This window comes from Mobula hypostoma, chromosome 19 (genome assembly GCF_963921235.1).
Source record: "Mobula hypostoma chromosome 19, sMobHyp1.1, whole genome shotgun sequence".
Lineage (NCBI taxonomy): Eukaryota > Metazoa > Chordata > Chondrichthyes > Myliobatiformes > Myliobatidae > Mobula > Mobula hypostoma.
This window is the reverse complement of record NC_086115.1, coordinates 41859300-41884000: the sequence shown is the minus strand read 5'-3', so window position 1 is coordinate 41884000 and position 24701 is coordinate 41859300. Positions and strand designations below refer to the sequence as shown.

The window sequence follows — 24701 nt, the reverse complement described above, 5'->3', positions numbered from 1 at the left end:
TGTACTTCCCTACAGGACAAGTTCTGTAGCGCTGAAACTGGGAAGCTGGAAGCAGGACAGAAGGCTGGTGTGCCATGACTTTAGTAGTCCATTATTCTGCTCTTCTTTTTCAAGATATCCTGATCTGCAAACATATTAACCATCATATTTCCTCACTGAAATCATTGATGTGTGTTTCTGATCTTTTGAAGATTATTGAAATTACCTTACTGAATAATCTCTTCGCCTGAATATGTGTGGTTCCTCTCCTCACCTTGTGCATCGGGCGGCAACTTTGCCATTTCTTTAGCATTTACTGGTCTTTTTACAAGGCCGAGTTGTTGGCTTGACTCTCAGCCCAGCACTGACGGAAAGCGTGCAAGGATCCGGCTGGATTCGAACCCGCAGTCAGCTGCGGATGCCACTACATCACTGACTGGCTTTTGACTAGATATACTGCTGGTTAGTGGGATATGCAGCAATACTGCATCTGGACTTGCGCACTCAATGCAATAGGTGGACATTTTCATTTCAAGATTGGAGTCTGTAATTTGCAGCTCCAGAGGTGCCTAACCGGAAGAAGTTCAAAGCTTCGCTTTGACAGGAGTTCAGTGAAACCCTGTCTCACTGCTCCTCCTCTGTGATCTCTGCTGCCCTCTGACTCTTTGACCATGTGGTCACCCAGACCTGCTACCACAGCCACGTATCACTCACCACCTTGTACCTCCCCCACCACCCCCCCACCTTCTTACTCTGACTTCTTATCTCTTTTTCCAGTCCTGATGAAGGGGCTCAGCCCGAAACATGGACTGTTTACTCTTTTCCCAAGATGCTGCCTGGTCCGCTGAGTTCATCCATCATCTTGTGTGTGTTATTTTGATTTACAGCATCCTGCAGATTTTGTCTTGTAAGTTATGATTGGTGTTTATTTTTAAATCAGCTTTTTCTTGTAAATGCAAGCATCGTGCTAATTGGGTAGGGTGAAGGAGAGAGGCCTTGAATGAGGTACCTGAAATCAATTAAGCAGAATATTCTGTGCTATGAGATGCATCTGTGGAATCTACAGGTAGAAACTAACTGCTTCTTCTTCCTGAAGCAGTAGCCTGTGGATCAAAGTGAATGCTAAAACATTATTACATAAAACTTGGAAACTTTTAAAAGCAGTAACAATGGGCAATTTTCATTTACAATATTTGTTTTACCTTGTTGTGAGGTTTTCATTAACCGTGGTCTAATTTACAACATTCATTTATTTATTCCCCTCAAAATTCTCTATAATCACATTATAATCAGCATTTTCTTGTTGTGGTTAAAATAAGAAAAATTCTTGTTGTTATAAGATAAATATCTATGCATTACACAGACTTTTTGTCTTGAAATAATATTTGATTCTGTTTGAATTAAGTTGTTTGCATGTAACACTTTCTGACTTTCAGTGAATCACTTACCACTTTGAATGCCAACAACAGTACTCAGTGTGGTTATACAGTTTTATCTCTGTGATCTACATTTCAACTTGGTCCAGCATAATGAAATGGGTGTATTTTCTGATATGTGAGGCATTTAGCAATCAGGTATTATTTCCTGTGAATATGTACCTATGCAATCATTCAACACAAATTTACATAGGATGAAGCGGAATCAAAAAGCTCCTGTGAGAAATAGAAGAAAGCCACCATGATCTAGTCAGAAATGCTGAGCATGTTCCTCGAGAATACTTGAAATTGCGTGGTTCCTTTAATATAGTAAGTTAGATGTGTTGCCAACTCTTCCGAAACCCTCACTGGAATAAAATGCAGAATTTGGCACAGAGCCGCAGAAGGGAAGCCAAAACTGGCAAAAGTGATAGATCTGAAGGAATGCCATAGAGGACAAAAGAAAGGTAGAAAGACCTTTATGAGGGAGAGCATTCTGGAGGCGTTGTCAATGGACCTTTAAAAATTTAGGGTGTACAAATAGCAGTGTCATAGAAATGAAAGGTCTTCCTGTATATGATACCTAATTTTCAACTTATGCAATGCTAATACAGGGTAAAAAGTTTGATGAATGCTCTTTGCTGATAGAAAGTAAATCTGCCCAAACAAATTTTTGTCATTCATTGGCGGTGATCTTATCAGTACATAGGCCCAATTTTAATTGATAATCATAAGAAATGAGCTTGTCATTTTTACATAAGATGAAAAATTTTGCACTTCACTGTGAGTAATCAGGAAACCAGATGGAAATAGCTGTGACGATAAGTATGACATATCTTTTTCTAAGATTCCATTAAGCTTGCATGTATTCCTGCAGAGAAAAAAAAAATTCACTATTTTTGAAATATCATTTGATCAAATTGGAATTATTCTGGAGCTGGACGGAGTCAGCTCACCTTTTGTATTGAGGAATTGTAGGAATAGTTACTGAAAGCTCTTTCAAATCTTAACACACCAAGAGAAAACAGAACCTAATTACTTAAAGTAGAAGTACATTCCCCGTATATTGTTAACCCCAGCGAATCATTTCTAACATAATCATCCCGGATTTGATACCCCCAGAAAACTAATGACAGTCGCTGTGCATAGTTGCTATGGATATCAGTATTTGATCTATTTGCATTCAGATGAACTTATCAGCCTACTGTTGTTCACTTGGCTAATGAGTTCTGAATCAGAATCAGGTTTAATATCACCGGCATATTTTAACTTTGCAGCAGCGGTTCAATACAATACATAAGAATAATAATAGAAAAAAACTGTGAATTACAGTAAGTATATATGTATTAAATAGTTAAATAAGTAGTTTAAAAATAGAAATTAAAAAAGTAGTGACAAGGTGTTTGTGGGTTCAGTGTCCATTCGGAAATCGGATGCCAGAGGGGAAAAGCTGTTCCTGAATCATTGAGTGTGTGCCTTCATGCTTGTGTACTTCCTTCCTGATGGTAGCAATGGGAAAAGGGCATGTCCATTGTGTGGCATCACTCCTTGAAGATGTCCTGGATACTATGGAGGCCAGTGCCCATGATAGAGCTGACTAAGTTTACAACTCTCTGCAGCGTTCATCCAGATTCAAGCATGTACGGCCAAATGTGGCTAATTGCATTTCTGATCAGGCAAGTGGTCACCATGGTGAATTGCAGGAAAGTAGAGAGCAGAATGCACATTGTATTACTGTACAACTTTTACATTCTTGGTTCCTACTGATTGTCTATATGTTACAGTGATATATAACTTGAATGAACAGCTTGGCTGTGTTAATACCAGTGGCTTAGCTGAGAGAGAAGGGCCATCAACTTAATCAGTTTGAACAATAATCATTTCAAACTAGATGAAGGAAACAAATTCAAACACTTATGCATATGAATGAATCATTAGAAAGGGAAAACAGCTTCTAGCTGTAGGGATGATAAAGATTATGAGCTGGTCTAGTATATCTTGGTATGTCAGTATGTATATTTCAACATTTATCCTTATAAATACAAACTATGCAGTTGGTGGACCTAAAACTTAACATGATAACAAGCAAAATGCTGAGGCTGTACAGAAGTAAAGGTTCTGGCAGTTGAGTGGAAAATAATAACAGTTTATTTTCACAAGAGTCTTATAATTACGTCATTATCTAAATTGTCATTACATGCCTATCCCTCAAATGGAAATTGGCCTTAAGGTTGTTTGGCACAATCATAATCTGAATTCTAAGCTAGATTCTACACAAGAGACTTATTTAAAATTAAATTTCAGTTTGTTTTTATTAAGTTTAAACTGCCAGGTTGTGTTAGTTTTCATGTAAGGCAATTAGAAATTATCTGTATTATTGAATTTTATAATTAATCAGTTTTGACATTTTGTCAGTAATTTAATGAAACTCAGCTCTGGTGTGGGCAAAATAATCTGAATAAAATGGAACAATTGAAATTAGGTGGCAGTGATAACTTTGAGTTTTAATAGTTTAAATATTGCAAAGGGAACTAAAGAACAAGGCATACAAATGTCCACCAAAAATTATTGAAGGCATGGAATTCTGTTAATTAATGCAGCATGTTTTGACATAGTAAAAGGGAGGAACAAGAATATACAGCATATTTAGAATGTGCAACAAAGGAATGTAATTTAATAGTACTGCAGTTTTAGCATGAAAGAAATGCTCCAAATCATTTCGGAGAAAAACTGGTGGAATCATAGAAAGAGAAAAGGGAAAGGCAACCAAAAGTTTGTTTAAACATATGGATCTCAGGATGAGGCTTTTCATTCTAGGACGAGGGAGATGTCTTCCTTTTTTAAAGAAAGGGGCTTCCCTTCCTCCACTATCAACTCTGCTCTTAAATGCATCTCCCCCATTTCACTTACATCTGCTCTCACTCCATCCTCCCGCCACCCCACTAGGAATAGGGTTCCCCTGGTCCTCACCTACCACCCCACCAGCCTCCGGGTCCAGCATATTATTCTCCGTAACTTCCGCCACCTCCAACGGGATCCCACCACTAAGCACATCTTTCCCTCCCCCTCTCTCTCTGCATTCCGTAGGGATCGCTCCCTACACAACTCCCTTGTCCATTCGTCCCCCCCATCCCTCCCCACTGATCTCCCTCCTGGCACTTATCCGTGTAAGCGGAACAAGTGCTACACATGCCCTTACACTTCCTCCCTTACCACCATTCAGGGCCCCAAACAGTCCTTCCAGGTGAGGCAACACTTCACCTGTGAGTCGACTGGGGTGATATACTGCGTCCGGTGCTCCCGATGTGGCCTTTTATATATTTGCGAGACCCGACGCAGACTGGGAGACCGCTTTGCTGAACTTCTACGGTCTGTCCGCCAGAGAAAGCAGGATCTCCCAGTGGCCACACATTTTAATTCCACATCCCATTCCCATTCTGACATGTCTATCCACGGCCTCCTCTACTGTAAAGATGAAGCCACACTCAGGTTGGAGGAACAACACCTTCTATTCCGTCTGGGTAGCCTCCAACCCGATGGCATGAACATCGACTTCTCTAACTTCCGCTGAGGCCCCACCTCCCCCTCATACCCCATCTGTTACTTATTTTTATGCACACATTCTTTCTCTCACTCTCCTTTTTCTCCCTCTGTCCCTCTGAATATACCTCTTGCCCATCCTCTGGGTCACCCCCCCCCGTCTTTCTCCCTAGGCCTCCTGTCCCATGATCCTCTCGTATCCCCTTTTGCCTATCACCTGTCCAGCTCTCGGCTCTATCCCTCCTCCTCCTGCCTTCTCCTATCATTTTGGATCTCCCCCTCCCCCTCCCCCTCCCCCTCCCCCTCCCCCTCCAACTTTCAAATCCCTTACTCACTCTTCCTTCAGTTAGTCCTGACGAAGGGTCTCGGCCTGAAATGTCGACTGTACCTCTTCCTACAGATGCTGCTTGGCCTGCTGCGTTCACCAGCAACTTTGATGTGTGTTGTTTAAACATATGGTATTGGGTCTGCAATTTCCCACCTTTATAAATAGTTAATTAAAGGGTGCACTGTGAATAAAATAAAAGTATTTTATTTTCTTCTGAATAAATATTCACAAGAGTGGAATTCAGGTCCTGTTTTTTTTTCTCATTCCTTAATGCCAGTTTATAAGCTGCCTTGGAGCCACAGGTGACCACAAGCAAGCTAATTTCTTTTTTTTAATATAAGAACTAAAATCTGATCACAGAGTAGAGAAGTTGAATTTCATATAAAATAACTTTTATGTTTTGCATCTAAAGAAAATAATCTCACATTCATTCTGCATATTATCATTTCACTTCACTTGGTGAATTTGCTTAAGCAGTAGTCCCCATTCTAACAGTTTCAGAAGAAATGGGAGGCAAAATGAAACCAGCTTTATTAAGGAACTTTAATTAACTTCACTGCTCTTTGAGGGGATGCCAGCAAGAGGCAACACAGCTGTTTCTGCTGGGAATAAACAGAGCACTTAAAGATGTTAAAACCAGCAACTGTGGAATTGATACAAATGCAAATTGTTGGCTTTAATTGTTGGGTCAATCTAAGCTACAGTTAGTTTTAAATGTTGTAATTGTGGTTTCAAGTAGGAAATTCTTGTAATTGGGTAACAGGGGTGGTGTGAAATCAATTCTGCAACTGTAAATAGGTTGTTTTGTGTACCTTGCCAAGCAGTGTGGGAGAAGCTCTGGAAGGGATCCTATATCTCGGTCCTTGTGCATCTTCACATTTGTGTGTAGCACGGATATTATTGCCGATAAATTGAAAGCTTTTTAGAATAAGTGGGACTTTTCTGTTTAAGTAAATGCTGGCATATTCCTTCTGAACATTTAAAACCTCATAACAGTTTTTTTTTGCATCATGTTGGGGTGTAGTGAGTACAGTCAGTGTGAGTAATATTTGGGTTAAGGTGGCCCTTGCATACTTCAGCATGAAGGTACTTTCAAGAATAATAGATGCCAGACAATATACTAGACATATTTCTCAGAATAAATTCTTCTTACTGACATGAAAGTGCAAACATACATGCAAAAAAAATGTTTGCAAAGCTTAACCTACAAGTAAGGGCCCTTAACGACACAGCTCTTTGTATTTCATCCATCTTGATAACTTTGAGAGTTCTGTTATTTTTAGATAAACAGAAGGATATTCTTGACATGGGGAGCTTCAACCTGTTATTTGCAACCTAATTAAACCATGAAGCTTTGTTACTATAGCAGTAACATAAACAGAACCTTTTATGTAAGTGCAATTGGTCACATTAACTGCTTGGCTTAACATGATTTGCTTACCACGGACATCGAAAGCAAAAAATACAGATTGTGAATTTTGCAGAGTAATTGCTGCCCATCATGTTTTTGAACTAAAAGCATATGAGTTACTTATTATTTAGAAATACCTCATGAAATAAACTTGAGTGGTTTGTGCTCTGTAGCTATCTTCTCTTACGTTTATCATAGAAGGAGACCTTTCAGACATCCAGTTCATGCCATTTCCCCTCTCCTTACATCCCTACACTGCTGCAATGATTCTCTTTTACCCACGTCTATTAACTCCCCTTTGATTCATTTTATCATTAATCTGCTTTAAAGGGTTATTCACAATAACCACTTAACCAACCTGCACATTTTTGGAATGTGGTAGGAAAATGAAGCATATAGAGGAAACACACACAAAATGCTGGAAGAACTCAGCAGGTCAAGCAGCATCTATGGAAATGAACAAGCGGACATGTTTCGGGCCGAGACCCTTCTCTTCAGGACTGAGAAGAAAGTGGGGAAATGCCAGAATAAAAAAGGTGGGAAGAAGGGAAGGGCATCAGCTGGAAGGTGATAGGTGAATTCAGCTGGGTGGGAAAGGTCAAAGGCTGGAGAAGAAGGAATCTGATAGGAGAGGAGAGTGGACCCAGGGAGAAGAGATAGGTAGGTGAGAAGAATGAGGAATAGAGGAAGAGTGGAGTGGGAGGATATTTTTGATCAGAAGGAGAAGTTGCAGAAGGTTGTAAATCTAGTCAGCTTCATCTTGGGTACCAGCCTACAAAGTATCCAGGACATCTTTAGGTATCTCAGAAAGGCGCCATCCATTATTAAGGACGTCCAGCACCCAGGGCATGCCCTTTTCTCACTGTTACCATCAGATAGGAGGTACAGAAGCCTGAAGGCACACACTCAGCAATTCAGGAACATTTTCTTCCCCTCTGACTTCCGATTCCTAAATGGACATTGAATCTTTGGGCACTACCTTACTTACTTACTGTTTTTACACATTTTTTTGGTAATGTATTCAATGTATATAATTGATATCCTTGTTTATTTATTATTATTATTGTTATTTTTATTTTATTTTTTTTTCTCTGCTAGATTATGTATTGCATTGAACCGCTGCTGCTAAGTTAACAAATTTCACGTCACATGCTGGTGATAATAAACCCGATTCTGATTCTGAAATCAATATTCATGCCATGAGGTTGGAGGTTGCGCAGATGCAATATAAGATATTGCACAAGAGGAGGCCATGGACCGACATGTCGGGACAGGAATGGGAATGGGAATTAAAATACTTGGCTACTGGGAAGTTCCGCCTGTGGTGGATGGAGCGAAGAAAGCCCCAGATCAGGGGGAGAATGTGCAAACTCTATGCAGACAGTACCCCAGTTCAGGATTTAATCCAAATCCCTGGAGCTGTAAAACTACAGCACAACCATTGTACCACACTCCAAATGGATGATAAAATTCCAGATTAGATTAGTTTACTGTTGTATACACCAGGGTGCAATGAAATTCCTTACCTATGTGAAGCTCACATAGTAAATGGTATACACAGCAATAATAAATACAACAAAAGAAGCAACTGCAAAATAATGAATAGTGTAAAGATCATAGTGCAAATATGAAGTAGTTCAAAAATATTTGTACAACTGCTTTCTGCTACGTAGAATTGAATCCTTCTGCTGACTGTATCATCTGGAGACTGCAATTCATCGTTGAGGATATTTTGTGTGAATGTAGTTCAGGTGTATAACTGGAATATGGAAGCACGTATTTTGCATTGTTAAAAATGAATAATGATTTATCCTCATTTGATACACAATGGTATTTAATATTCTGAACTTTGCCAGTTTGGTGACGCTTTACTTCTTAAGCTCATTTCACTCTTTGTTTGCCATTCTGCCACCCTACAGCCATAATAAAGAACAGGGTTATATAATATATTCAATGTAATGGCATGTCACGTGAGTTTTTATTGAAGAACATATGACAATGAGCTTCATGTTAGAGCAGGTGAGAGAATGGTAGAGCAAGGTTTTAAAGAGCACCCGAGAAGTTTAGGGAGTAAGCTGCAGAGCGTTAAGGTGAATCTGCTGAAGGCATCACCGCCAGATGTAGAGTTGGCCAGATTGAGAAAGTACACGAGATCCAGTCTGTGTGAGTGCCAGCTGGAGCAGGTTAGAAATAAGGAGCTGTTCTTAAGTAAAGATTGGTGAATGGAACTTGTTATGAGCCAGATAGTAGAATTTTGAATGTTTCAAAATTAAAAAAAAAATGCAGGGGGGTAGGTTGACCAGAAAGGTATTGACATTGTGACAGTTTTTCGACACAGTCAGGGGTTTACTGCTTAGGAAATGGAGTACAACATATAATAATTTGTGGTCATTTATTCTCATCCAGTGCTGGACTTTGGACAAGCAGTGCTAAGGGATTTAGGCAAGATAGTAAAATCTAAATTTGTACTTTAGAAGCAGAGTTTTAATTTTATTTTACCAGAAATGAAACATCTGGTCTGTCTACACATTCCTTCATCACGGCTGCCTGTCCTTAAGATATTACTGGATTTTGAAACCAACCACAATGTCCCATTTGTACATCACTTGCATGGACAGACAGCCATAATTAAAGAATATGTGGATAGTCCACATCTACTGGTTCCCATTATAAACCATATATAAACCACATCTAATGGTTCCCCCTTACCTTTTCTACCCACTGTGTCCTTAAAAACCACCAATAGATTAGTTAAACATGAATTTCCATGATTGACTTTGCTTAACCTTATTACTCATCCTGAGACATTTGGTGTTTAGATCCTTCATTCTAGATGTCACTAATTGCCCTGCTACTAACATTAGGCCAATAAGTTGCAGTTCAAGACCCAATTCCAGGTTGACACTTTGATTTAGAACTAAATTGTTGGAGTGTCATTGCTTGGAAAATACACTGAAAGAATATTGCATCTTTTTCAAATAACTTCCCAGATTCCTCCCGAATAATTATTTCTCAGCTAAGATCATTAAAACTGATAAAGAAGCAGAAAATGGTGGTAACACTGGGCAGCTCAGGTGGCGTCTGAGCAGAAAGAAGCAGATTTAACATTTCAAGTCGAAAACACTTCAGCGGAATAGATCTTTGATCTCAATCATCAAAAAAGCGTATCTGGATATTATCATATCACTGTTTATGGGACCTTGAGGGCACAGATTGGCTTCCATGTTTCTCTATACTGTGGCTGCAACTTCACTCCAATTTCACACTCCAAGGTTAGGAAAGCCAATAAGAAAATAATTGAGGACTGCACACCTGTGGTGAGGACTGAAAAGCGATGGCTAATTGAGGCAGAGATTAGTTTACAAAATTGCTTTGACTTGGTGGACTGGACCATATTCAGGGATTCATTTCAGATAAGTATGAATGTGCCATGGGTATCACCAATTTCATCGCAACATGTGTGGATGAGTGTGTGCCATGTGAATATAATGGGCAGACACAAACCAGAAGCTGTGGATGAACCATGAGATTCATAGGCTTCTGAGGGCGAGATCGCTGGTGTTCAAGACCAGTGATCCAGAACTCTACAAGATAGAAGGCTACCTTAAGAGTGAGAAAGGAATTATGAATGAAGTTAGAGACTGAACTGGGTGCACGTCAGCTATGGCAGGGTTGGCAGGCTATTACTTCCTACTAGGTGAAACCTAATATAAGAGGTTGTGATGCTTCAGTCCACAGTGAGCTGAATATCTTTTATGCATACTTTGGAAGGGAGAATTAAACTATACCTGTGTGAATCCCTGCAGTATCTGGTGACTCCATGACATCTGTTGCAGGGGCCAATGTCAGAACATCTTTCAAGAAGGTGAATCTTTGCAAGGCGTCAGGCCCTGTTGGAGTACCTTGCTGGGCACTGAAAATCTGTGCCAACCAACTGGCTGCAGGACTAACGAACATCTTTGGTCTCTCAGTGTTGTAGTTGTAGTTTCCCAACTATTTCAAAAAGGCATCAATCATACTAGTAACCAGGAAGAGCAGGTTGTGCCATCACTTGGTAGCACTGACATCTACTGTGATGAAGTGCTTTGAGAGGTTCATCATGGCTAGAATTAACTCCTGCCTAACCCTCTACAGTTTCCCTACTGCCACAATAGTCTACAGTTGGTGCAATCTCACTGGCTCTCTGCTTGGCCGTGAACCACTTGGATGACAACCAGGCTCTTCTTTATTGATTAAAAGGCATGGAAATTTGGAGAACACACACCTGTCCTCATCAAAGTGTCTGCAGTGGAAACAAAGAGCGGGTTCAATTTCCCGGGTGTCAACATCTTTGAGTATTTATCTTGTGCCCAACATATTGATGCAAATGTGAAAAAGGCACACCAGCAGATAGATTTCATTCTAAGTTTGAGGATATTTGGTATGTCACAAAGACCTGAGCAAATTTCTACAGATGTACCGTGGAGAACCTTATGACTGGTTGTATCGAGGTACCAATGATTGCCAAAAGTTGCAAAAGGGTTGTAAACTCAACCATGGGCACCAAACTCCCCAGCATCAAGCACATCTTCAAAAGCTGGTATATCAAGAAGTCTGGTATCCATTATTAAGGACCTTCACCATGCAGGGCATGCCCTCTTCTCATCAGGGAGGAGATACGTCCTGAATTCACACACTCAGCGATTTAGGAACAGCTTCTTCCCCTCCACCATCACAACTTTGAACAGTACATGATGCAATGAACACGACATCACTATTTTGTTTTTATTTTGCATTACTTATTTTTTGTATTTTTTATTGTAACTTATATTAACTTTCTAATGTATTGTACTGCACATGGGGACACAAAGCAACAAATTTCATGACCTTTGCCAGTGATAATAAACCTGATTCTGATTTTGATTCTCTAGCAGAAGAGGTCCTCAACTTCTTCAAAGCAGAGATCAGCTGAGGCGAAAGATCAGCTATGATTTTCATGAATGGCAGAGTAGGCTCGAATGACCAATTTCCTCCCCCTGTTCCCATTTCTTATGTTCACCCTCTTATAACTTAGTGGCTTGTGGAGAAAACATTAAAGTAGGTCAGCAATTGTTCATTATTCTCCTTCAAAAATGGTGTTTGGGTGAAGTGCTCGGGCTTGTGAGTGGCGGAAGAGATTACTGGCAGAGGTAAAATACAGTCAGTAAAGATCAATGTTCGTTCACTTCTGAAATTTCCCACAGAATTATGGATTCACAGAAACTGTACAAATTCATATGTTACTGTAAGATCCCTGTGGATATTAAATATTTAATGTAAATATTGAATAATTACTCAGGAAATGATTTCCTATTGTAATAGCAGCATTTCTAATGAGATCCATTTTAACTATGGCTATTACAGCTTTGGCAGGGGAATGGTACAAGGAAAGTAGGTCACTGCTGTGCATACAAAACTAAAGGCTTTTAAAAGAAAACCTGCCTCATTAGATTGCAGTAGGCATATGTTTTTTCAATACATATAGGTAAATTCAGCGGTCCCTCTGAAAATAATTGAAATTTGGAACATGCACATATTTTAATGATATTTCTCTATGGATTTTTATGCCTCTCTTATGCCTGATGGGAGTATTAGGAAATAGCTATTTGTACATTTGTAAGCAATTCTTAACTTCTAATGAACCAAACATTAGTTCAAAGTTGCTCAAAGTACACTGAAACTGCCACCTTTATTGTTTTCTCTCTTTATTACTGGTACAAAATTCTGCCGAGGCAGACCTATGGAAACTTGAGTAATACAATTCAGTTATATTTTATTCTAAGGAACTATGCTAGTCTTGAATAATATTCTTATTGGAGAACCATAATTAGCAATGCTTTTAGTAACAGTGGAGTGCACATGTATGGACAGGCAAAGATATGCACAGACATGGCCGTAAAAAAGGTAGCAATTGTTCTAATTTAACTCACATTAATGTCTCTTCCCGTGCATGGAAATCGTTCTGCCCAGGTACTGTGAGAACATGTCAAAAAAGTAGAAAAGCTTATGAAGTCCACATTTAATATTTGTATTGTTGTTTTAATTCATGGCTTGCCTTCTGATTAACATAAGATCAAATAGTGCACTGGCTCTCAGCAGGAGATGTAGAAGAACTCCCAATGGCCTCAGAGAACCATCATTATTTTGGTTTAGTGCTCAGTATACCCTCATCACAACCATGCAGTGTTAATGTGTTGTTTATTAGTGTTTGTTAAGCTGAGGACATTTCACCGGTATAAATGTAAGACTGGTGCCTCACTAATCATTGGCTTGAGTGAAGAATTAGAATATGCAGAAAATATTCAGCAGATCAGACAGCAGCTGAGATGAGTGACCCAGGGTTGATTTTTTTATGTCAATGAACTTTGAAAAATCTCAGAAAAAGATGACAGTAAATAAGATTCATTGAACTTTTCCAACTGTGATATAATGCCATAAAACTGAAATAGTGAATTATTTCTCCCACCGCAGATGACGTGACTGGAGAATGTTTCCAGCATTTTCAGATATGTGACATCTGCAGGATTTTGCAGTTGTCCAGCACTGTGCAAAAGTCTTAGACAAGTATATGAAGTTAGAGTGCCTAAGGCTTTTGCACAGTACTGTGTTTGTCAACGTGGAGCGGAGAGTGAGTTTGTAAATCTGGCGGGAGCAAAGGATGTTGGGAATGGTGAGGTGGAGCACCACAGGAGGGGTGTGGCACCGGTGGCAGAGTAGAAGTGCCAGGGGTGGAATGGAGTGGCGCGGGTGCAGACACACACAGCCCTGAGACACTATTACAGAGTGTCTCTCCCTTCCCCTATTCCCACTCATGATTCCCTTCTCCTTGCCCCCTTCCCACTCTCTGTCCACAATAGGGACCAATATCAGAATCAGGTTCATCATCACTCACATATGTCATGAAATTTGCTTTTTTTTTGTAGCAGTACAGTGCAATACATAAAATTACTACAGTACTGTGCAAAGGTTTTTGGCACTGTAGCTTTAGATATGTGCCTAAGACTTTTGCACAGTTCTGTACATGTGAATATCAGTTGCCAAAATTGCAAGTCATCCTTTGTGCAATGGATTTGCAAGGTGCAGAATCAACTATTTATTATTTCCATATGCTTTTTTTCCCACTGAATAGAGGTCAAGTATAGTTTGCATCAAGAATGAATCATGATGAGTCTTAAGCTGGGAACAAGAGAGTTCCTCAACAGTTCACTGACAATCTTTGTTTAAAATGACCTAATTAGATCTGAAATGGATTCATATGGGCAGTTGCATGTGCACAGTTGCAAAAAACATGTTTTTCCTAGATTATATGACAGCTGTCTGTTCATTCTCCTGTTTCTCATACTGAAGACATTATGCCCAAATGGCACATTTCTGGGGTTCTGCCTTTGTACAATATAGATTAATAACATTTAATAATACTATAATTGGTTAAGATTAAGATAAAGGGAAGTCCAAGGAGTCAATGACAATTATAGTTGTCCCTGTGTCAGTCAACAGGTCATGGTATTTTAGGTGGTTATCCTTAATGGTAAAAATCCATCTTACTTCCCAGTTCTGACTGGCTGTCTGCACTTTTTCAGCATTTTCTGTTTGGTTGACAGATTGCTTTTCCCCTTCTATTTTTCTGGTGTATGATTCCAGACTTGTTACTGCCATTGCTAAATTTAAGACCCTGTTACAATATCAAGAGGTTCAGTGAAATAACAATGTTTTAAAGACAAGTTTAAAATGCTGGATATGCCCAGATGAAAATAGTCTGTTTAAAAATAGTGCACAAAATTTTAGAGGTTTAATATGTTTCAGATAGCTTAATTAGCAATTGCTGTAACCACTTCAATACCAGTCAAATGCTTCTGTCATCAATGTGCAATGTTAGGGACTGTGATAAGTAATACTGTAAATTTTCTCAGCAATAGGCTGTAATTTTGATACACCTTGAGTGAGAGATAATACCATCTTCAGCAATCTTTCTTGTTCAGCCGCATTCACATCTTCCTACCTATAATCTTGGGTGTCAATTCTTTGAAGTAAAACCCAGAAATGCTGCAATGCTCATTCATTTCCAAATGTTCTCCTCAGTTCTGTGGAATTCAGCAGTGTATTTGGAATTGTAAACTGACATCTTTTGTTATTTTCACGAGCAAGAATATAAAGCGATTTCTATTTTGTTCTGAACAGCTTTCAGCACAGCCCTAAAGATGTATAATTCCATTTTGGTAATCAGCGTTCTCAGTTTGTTTATAGCCACAAAAGTAAATGAAAACTTGAAGCGGAACCCTCTTTTATGTAGTCCTCAAAAGGCAATATATAACTTTCTGGACAGGTTGTTTACTTTCCTTTCATCTTTTGTGTTTTACAGCCTGAAAACCTACAGAAGAATTGGCTTCGGGAATTTTATCAGGTAGGAATGTTTGTAAAAAGTATTGGAGACTTCCTCCCCTCTCACTGCAAACAAAATCAGTGAAAATTGAAGACAGCACTGAGAAATGCTGTGAAGAATATTGGTGCCATGTCAGGTCATTTGAATATAGCATGTTTCGAAAGGAGATGAAAATGTGTTTTAACTAAGAATTCGTCATATTTCTATTCCATCGCCTGGTAATGATAATTCTTTTTATGGATTGCTGACATTAAGATTTTATATTTCAAACCGACTGTCATATCGTTAAGATGAAATAAGCTCCTAAAAGGGCAAGTCAACCTGGCTGGAAATGTTCATCTCTGTTTAATAAAACTTCTGTTATTTTTATATTTATGCACTGACTTAACAAAATCTGTTTAGTGTCCCAGCTAATTCCAGCACAGATTGATGTGCTTGATTTGACCCGTTCATTGTTTTGAAGCATTTAATTGGGCTTGCATGTAAGACACTTGTTCCCTAGTGTCTTAGCCAGTTTCTCTGTTTATTTTCTGATAGTCTTTGACATACTGGGTGATAAAGTGATCACTCCATTGCATTGTATCTGCAGAGATTATCCAAAAGTGGATTGGGCCATGCAAGATGCACAAGAAACTGTATGTTTGAAATCCTGAATTAATTTGAATTTGAATTTCATGATCATAGTTACTTCTCAATCCATTTGGACAAGTTCTTTATCTTCCTGGAGATCTATTGTTATAATTTTATTCCCTTTGTTCTGCTATTATGTTCTACATTTTATTAAGTGCCAGGAGAGACTTTTCTACCACTGACTGTAAAGAGTCAATGACTCAAGTGTAAACATTTTATTGTTTGAGTTAGTATATTGAAATTTAAGGAAGAGTATGTGGTTGTTATCAGGGACAACAGAACACATAAATAGATGCAACATTAACTTTGCTGAGTGAATGCCGTTTTCAACAGACAAGCTTGACACATTGCATGCCCTATACTGTCTGTATAAATAGTGTGGATTTACCTTCCCAAGAGAAGAATATAGCAAACATAACAAAGTTGCTGATAAAGTGGAATACTCCACTGGAGAGCAATGTCAAAGTTGATATGACAAAGGGAATATCACTTCTTTTCAACTGTGTTGGAATTTTGGGTTATTCTTGGCAGGTGCTGTCGACAGCAGTTAAAGTTTAAATCGTGAATGCAGTCTGCCAAGCCCTTATTTGGCTTTAAAGTTAGCACTTGCCTAATTCTGTATGATGAATCTTATCTCATACACTGGATAATGTACCCAGCAGCATAAAGAAGCCTTTTTATTACCCCACACAGCAGATGAATAACTGCCATATATGGCATGTTTTTGTTTTAATGAAACATAAATTATACAACATTTCTCTAAAAGAATTTTGGGTGCAAATATATTTTAGTTAGCAGGTTAAATGTTCCGGAAATGAGGATAAAATAGCCATTAAGTCATTTTTATCTTAACCTTTCTGTGAGTGTTAACCACAGCCCTTATCCACCAATAATATAGGACAATGCCAGGCCATCTGCTTCATGCTAATAAGAGCTGTAGGTTTGGTTGGATGGTGAAATGTTATGAAGACTGAGGCAGAAAACCACAGTAGGATGAAAGTTTGCCATTGTCTGAAAGATGCCCTGCAGATGCTGGAAAGCTGGAATAAAACAAAAAAGCACAGGTTCTATTTCAACAGCTAAAGTAGCATCTGCGGAGGGAGAAACACAGTTAGTATTTGAGGTCAGTGGATTTTCATTCAAGGTGAGGAAAAATTAGTTTTTAAAAGTTTTAATGTGTGGTGAAAGTGGGGTGGGGCAGAGAGAATGAATGAATAGGCCAGTGATTGGTTGGGAGGGAGAAGTGATTGCCTGCAGAAGCTATAATGGTAAATTGGTTTGTTACTAGCACACATACAGAGGTAGAAAGAAAAAAATTGTCTTGCCTACTGTTCATGCAGATCAATTTATTACAACAGTGCCTTGAGGTAGCACAAAGGCAAACAATAACAGAATGCACAGTAAAGTATTCTAGTAACAGAAAATGTGCAGTGCAGGTAGACAAGAAGGTACAGGGTCATAACAAGGTAGATTGTGAAGTTAAGAGTGCATCTTAACATAGTATGGAACTGTTCAATAGTCTTGTAATGGGAGATGAGAGAAGAGAGCATGTCCAGTGTAGGTGGGGTTGTTGATTATGCAGGCTACTTTCTAGAGGCAGTGAGGAATGTAGGTTTAGTCCATGGGGAAGGAGGGTAGTGCTAGTTTCTGTGATGTGCTGGACTGGGTCCACTATTCTGTATAGTTTCTTTTAGTCATGGGCAGAGCAGTTGCCATACCAAGCCATTATGCATGCGGATAGGATGTTTTCTGCGGTACATCAAAAAAAATTGGTGAGGGTAAAAGAGGACATGAGAAATTTCTTTAGCCTCCTGAGGCACTGATGAGCTTTATTGCCCATGACATCTACATGATTGGACCAGGGCGAACGAATGAACGAACGACCAGACTATTGTTCAATTTCACTTGTAGGAACTTGAATCTGTCAACCCATCAACCACGGCACTGTTGATGTAAACAGGAGCGTGTACCTGAAGTCACTGACCAGCTCATTTGTTTTGCTGACATTGAAGAAAAGGGTGTTGTCATGACACCGTGTCAGGAAGCTCCCTTATCTCCTTCCTGTACTCTTGACTCATTGTTATTTGAGATAAAGCCCACCATGGTGATATCATCTGCAAACTTGTAGATGGAATCAGAACATATTTTGAACACATAGTTGTAAGTGTATAAGGAGCGAGTAAGGGGCTGAGGATATAGCCTTGTGGGGGTAACTGTGGCAGAGGTGTTGCTTTTGAGCCTTACTGATTGTGATCTGTTAGGAAGCCAAGAATCCCATTGCAAAAGGAGGTGATGAGTCCCAAGTCCAGGAGTTTGGAAATGGGTGTGATTGTGGATAATAAGAAATAATCTACTGTAGGTGCATGTACTGTCAAGGTGCTCCATTGGTGACTGTAGAGCCAGGGAGAAGGCATCAGCTGTAGACCTCTTTCGGCAGTAGGGGAATTGCAGTGGGCAAGAAAGTTAATACATGCCTTCACCAGAGTGTCATAAAAAAGAACAGTTATCTTTCCCGTGGAGGTGTAATATAATCTGAAAATACCAGAAAAAGAACTGTTAGAAATATAAGATCTAAAAGTTGGGGTTGCTAGTAATCTGAAAGTGCTCTAGATTCAACACTGAATTCTGCAATTCACACTTTGAGCTTTTGCAGTTCATATTTCCAGCTTTCACTGTCTTTTTGCCACCAGTATCGAAGGGTGGTTGATTGCTAGGCATTGAGTTCAAGTTCAAGTTTAATTATCATTCAACCATACATGAATATTGCCAAACAAAATAGCTTTCCTACAGGGCAAAACACATTACCAACAGCACACAGCACACTGCATATAGCACATAGCACAACTAGCACTTACTAAGGAATTGGATTTAATTAGTTTCAATGCATGATACAATTGTTGCATTATGCTAAGATTTAATCACTTCTCTCATAAGAAAAATTGAGAAATTGGCTATAACAAGATTTGAAACAAAATTTGGGAGCTTTACAACCTGAGAGATGTACTATGAAGGAATCTTCAATGGGAGAAACAGAAACCCATTGCCATCAACAACTTTTCTCCCCAGCGGTATGCTGTGGAAGGTCATTGGATCTTGAAGGACCCATCCCCATAGCATGCAGAGCAGTTGAATAGTTGATGGCCTTGGAGGTGTGGGAGACGGACACAGCAGTCATGAATGTCTATGACTGCCTAATGCCTGGGTGCTATGAGTGGTCTAAGATTACAGCGAGGTGTGAGCTTATCAGTGAGACAGATGAAATACTGATGCACTAAGTTACATGGCAGCGAACAACTGGGAACTAGAAAGAAAAATGACTGGGAAAATAATAAGTAGGTAATGAGTTTTGGAGTCTAGCTGATACTTAGATCAATGAATTGATGTCACAAGGGGACTATAATTTGTGTTGCATTTCATCATAGGATAGTCTTTATATTTTTCTCAAATGTATGACAAAGGTAGCTGGTTGAACTTTAAATCTCTAATTTACATCATTATGAGAAGAAATGGACATTGTATAAATAGTGATATTTAATAGGAGCATGCCGGAAATAAGGTAAAAGTCAGATGTGCTAGTGTGACCAGAGCATGGAAGTGTCTGATCCATATGAATATGGCTTCACCTAAAAGCCAGTAGATATTGCAAATATATTTTCCAAACAGCAGGCAATCACAGAAAAACTTGCATCGGTGGAGTAATTTTATATATTTTATGTATTGCACTGTACTGCTACTATAAAACAAATTTCACAATACAGTATATGTCAGTGATGATAAACCTGATTCTGATGAATGGACAGGACAAATGTACACAATATAAATTCAAATTCCCTCAGATGGTGAGACTTTCATCTCCAAATGGACTACTTTTGAGTATTTCCCCATTCTTTGAGGTCTTTGAGGAGAGTTTAAACTAGTTATGGCAGGCGCGGATGGGAAACAGAGTGATAGGTCAGAGGATGGGGCAATTCGTGTAAAGGTAGATACAGTGTGTAGAGAGACTCTGAGGAAGAATAGGCACAAATGACGTCTACTCAAAATTCCAAAGTTCAAAGTAAAATTTATTTTCAGTGTACATACTATGCATGTCACCACATACAGCCCTGAGATTCTTTTTTCTGTGGGCATACTTCACAAATCTATAGAACTGTAACTGTAAACAGTAAACAAACTGTGTAAATGCAGATAATAAATAAATAGCAATAAATAATGAGCATGAAATAACAAAATGAGTGTAGATATCCCCTTTTGTTCAAGAGCCTGATGGTTGAGGGGTAGAAACTGTTTTTGAACTAGGTGGAGCAAGTCCAGCGCCACCTGTACCTTCTATTTGATGGCAGCAGTGAGAAAAGAGCATGGACTGGGTGGTGAGGATCTTTGATAATGGATACTGCCTTTCTGCAGCAATGTTTTATAAAGCTACAACATGACTTCCTTACTCCTATACTCAATGCCCAAACCAATGAAACTTACTTGTGTCGCCATTTTAATGGAGCAATGGATTTAGATCCTAAGATTCCTCTGTACATCAGTGTTGTTAAAGGTCCTGCCATTAGATTAGATTAGATTGTGAGGACACTGAGTCCTCGTTTACTGTCTTTTAGAAATGCATGCATTAAGAAATGATACAATGTTCCTCCAGTATGATATCACAGAAATACAGGACAGACCAAGACTAAAACTGACAAAAACCACATAATTATAACATATATTTACAATAGTGCAAAGCAATACCGTAATTTGATAAAGAGCAGACCATGGGCACGGTAAAAAAAAGTCCCAATAGCCTATCATCTCGTGCAGATGGTAGAAGGGAGAAACTCTCCCTGCCATGAACCTCCAGCGCCGCAAACTTGCCGATGCAGCACCCTGGAATCACCCGACCACAGTGGACTCCGAGTCCGTCTGAAAACTTTGAGCCTCCGACCAGCCCTCCGACACCGAGCACCGAGCACCATCTCTGCCGAGCACCTCGACCGCACCCCGGCCGCCGAGCAACAAGCAAAGCCGAGGACTCGGGGCCTTCCCCTCCGGAGATTCTGGATCACACGGTAGCAGCAGCAGCCAAACAGGCACTTCAGAAGTTTCACCAGATTTTCCTCCGTGCTCTCACGTCTGTCTCCATCAAATCAGGATTGTGCACGGCACCCTACTTGACAGATAACAGATATTCATCACAGGAGTGGCCGCTGCGCGCTGTGTCGCGCCATCTTCTCCTCTTCATTAACTGTATACTTTCCTCTTATACTTGACTTCCCAAAGTGCAATACCTCTTACCTGCTAAGATAAAATTCCATTTCTATTTCTCTACCCATATCTGTAACTGATCCATATTCTGCTGTATTTGTTGACAACTGCTCCAATCCTTGTGTCATCTGCCAAACTTCTAACTAATCCACCTACATTTACATACAAGTCATTTATATATCTCACAAACAACAGGCCCCAGCACTCATCCCTGCTGAAGACCCCTAGTTACTAACCTTCAGCCAAAGTAACACCCTTCTACCTCTATCCGCTGTCTTCAATGGGTAAGCCAATTCTGAATTCTTCTCAATTTCCTTCTGTACTTCTACATTGGGTATCTTTTTATAGTCTCTAGATATACCCTTTCCCATTAGAAAAAGAAATCATAAACGGAAGTGTTCAAAGGGAGTGAGGGGCACACTGCATTATTTTTTTGTTGGTTTTCTGAAAAAAATGGTGAGTGTAAAAGTGGACCTGACAAATTTCTTTAGCTTCCTGAGGCAGTGGTGAGCAATTTTGCCCATGGCGTCAACATGATCGAATCAGGACAGACTGTTGCTAATATTCACTCATAGGAACTTGGAGATATCAACCCTCTTGACCTCAGCACCACCGATGTAAACAGGAGCATGTACTCTGCCCCTATCCTGAAGTCAATGACCAGCTCATTTATTTTGCTGGCATTGACTTATGTAAACAACTTGCAGATGGATGAGTTAGCAAGTTTGTAGAATCAGAATCAGGATTAGGTTTAATATCACTGGTGTATGTCATGAAACTTGTTGGTTTATGGTAGCAGTACATGACAATACATAATAAAAAACCTATAAATTACAAAAAGAAATGTATATAAAAATTAAATTAAGTAGTGCAAAAATTATGATTGCTGTCTCAGGTTATTTGCAGGAGTGCCCCGAAAATGAAGCTCTAATTCTGGAATTCCAAGGCAATGCTGGAGAGTTGGCAAATGTGCCTAGTGAGCCTGCTCTGTGATTCAGTTCATAGAATAAAATGCTCGCAGTTGCAACATTCTAGTTCCAGATAGAGTTGATGCCTATTATTTTTGAACATGCTGGGGTTTCGTTTATCAATGCAATTAAAAACTCTTAAGATAAAGCAGGAAGTGCTGATTTTAACTTAAAAGCGAAAGTGTTCAACTAATCTGGGCCTACAAACCTCTTAGGCTTGGTTTGGCCCTTCCTTTAATGTATTTGTTGATTCTTGTAAAAGCAGACCCCACACAATGTGGACTCAAGAGTCTAAAGATGCTGGAATCTGGAGGAGAGAACAAACTGCTGGGAGAACTCAGTGGATTAAGCAGCATCTGTGAAGGGAAAGGAATTGTCGATGTTTCTTGTCCAGGTTTGAAAGGGCAGAGGGATTATAGCCTGTATAAAGAGAAGTGGGGGAGGCAGGGGCTGGTAGGTGAAAGGTAGACTTGTCATCCACCTGTCTCCCAACTACGCCCCTCCCTTCCTTTACCTAGATCCCCTACCAGTCATCCCACACCCTACTATTGACCTTTAGCACCCTTCTTCCCCCCGCTTCTCTTTAAACTAGTTATTGTCCCTCTTCACTTTCAGCCCTGATGCAGGAATTTGACCCAAAATATATACTATTCCTCCTTTCTCCCCCACCCCACAGATGCTGCTCAACTCTGAGTCCTACTAGCAGTTTTTTTTTCCCCAACGCAAATGTGCATAATTGTGTGCATACACAATTATGCACATTTGCCTTGGGGAAAATAAACAGGAGATTCTCTCTGGAACCTAGTCCAGTGGGTGGTTGAGATTAATATAGTCCTGTGTTTGTCCAAGTCACACATTTCACTCAAAAACAGCTGAAATGAGCTTTGCTTTGCTCTCTGTACTTTAGTTCTATATTTATTTAATTTCCGTGGTACCACTCTGAAAACTGAGGTAGATAAGGAAAGAAAGGTGGGTTCTTTCATAAAGTTGCCATTATGTTTTCTTTCAGTGAACTTTAGCTGCATTTCTGTATTTGGTGTCTTTGACACTTCTTACCTGCTCATCTCTTGTAGTGGTGTGACGTGAGAGTTTAAAGAATTAATGGAAATATTTCCCATATAAAGCCTCTCAAGCTATTGACAGTGATTTAAGTATCTAGATAAAACTTATTGTCTCCCTCCCAACCCCCAAATCATGGACAACTTGCTGATTCAGTGCACAATGAAGATGAAAATCTAATTCCCAATGTGGATTCTAATTGCAATGAACTCTGCTATGGTAACAACAGAGAACTTACACAGCATGGATGTTTGGTACTAAAATGCAGGCCAGCTAGACTTTCAGATTCATTCGGCAGTCATCATTTTCCACTGCTTCATCTAAACACACTATTATGTCTTATCTTTGGTTCATTCAACTTCCTTCTTTTTTGAGGTAGTTACTACCCTAATTTTCAAAGCACTGAGGATATTTAATGTGGCCTAGCATTCAACTCAATTTTGTACCGATTAATTAGAGTGCGCATTATCATTGTACTCTGCACCATTTTAGCAGTAGGAGTCAGAAGAAAATTAGATGGTTGTTATTTGATTCATAGCTCCACTACCCCTGTGCCATGTTTCAGGCCAGTAACGACAAAGTGTGTTCATGTGAGAAGCTGGCTGCAACTGACCGGAAACATTCACAGTTTCACCCTCTACAGGTGCTTACCCAATGTGCCACTTCCATTATTTCTTGTTTGTTATTTCTGATTTCTAGCATGCAGCTTTTGCTTTTACAGAATAGGTTTTGTGCTGGTCTTTGTAAATCTTGTCAGTACAATACCCCTGCTCTTTCTAACCAACGTTAACTTTTGGTTGGATGACACCTGGTCAGCGCTGAATTTACCATTGACTGCCAGCTCCTGATCTTTGTAATTCCTTTCTCAAATCTTTTTGCTTTTGCCCTTTAAAGTGCTTCTTGGTGGGTTGGCATTAATATTTGTTTGATACAGTTCATATGAATCACCTGGAGGTGTTTTGCCAATTGATGGTACCATAAAATTAGAAACTGTTTGTCAAATGCTAGTATAATCCTCATTTGAATATTTCAGATCTGAGCTGTACATGAAGTTAAAAGCAGTTCCAGTAAAGCTGATTCTGCCAGACAGGCTGCAGAGAGAAAATAACATCAATTTTTTAAACCTCTGTCATCTATACTGATTTTTTTTTTTCTGTATTTGTACTTACTATATTCTGTTTTTCCATGGGGTTATTTTGATGGCATCCTTCAATGGTGCCAAACTACTGCTAGATTTGGCATAAAACATAGAATTAATGTTGTAACATTAACAACCATATCCGAGCCAAGGAGAATAGCAACCTTTACTTATTGGTATTATTAACAATAGAATTATAACACAGGTTATATTTATTGTCCATTACCCTGACACTGGATGAAGATGTTAGTATAATAACATATATTTAAAATCTGGTGAAAAATAATCTGAGCAGAACGGTGAATCTACTGTTTTCCTATTTCTGATTCAATTTGGCAGATTTTCTTGCCTGTTGAAAATAATGCAGCTTATTTTGCAGTTGAACCTCTCGTATCCTCCTTCACTAAATGCACTCCCCCCACCCCCCTTTGTTGGCTCCCATAGAACATCTGGTTCCTGTCAATAGCAAAGAAAAACTGTGGCATCATATTGCAAGAAACAATCAGCTGGAGGAATTCAGCAGGTTGAGCAGCATCTGTAGGGTGAAAAGACATTTTGGTTTGAAATCTTGGGTCAGAACAATTGGTG

At 39.4% G+C, this 24701-nt stretch overlaps 1 protein-coding gene across 3 annotated transcripts in view; it reads left to right on the top strand.

Annotated features, from left to right (window-relative positions):
* The window catches only part of LOC134358996 (inositol polyphosphate-5-phosphatase A), a 475517-nt gene that overhangs the window by 137500 nt on the left and 313316 nt on the right, over positions 1 to 24701 (top strand). For all 3 annotated transcript variants that reach the window (XM_063071762.1, XM_063071763.1, XM_063071764.1), the window contains exon 2: positions 15051 to 15092. In XM_063071762.1, coding sequence (XP_062927832.1) covers positions 15051 to 15092 — 42 coding nt within the window. The remainder of the gene's footprint in view (positions 1 to 15050; positions 15093 to 24701) is intronic.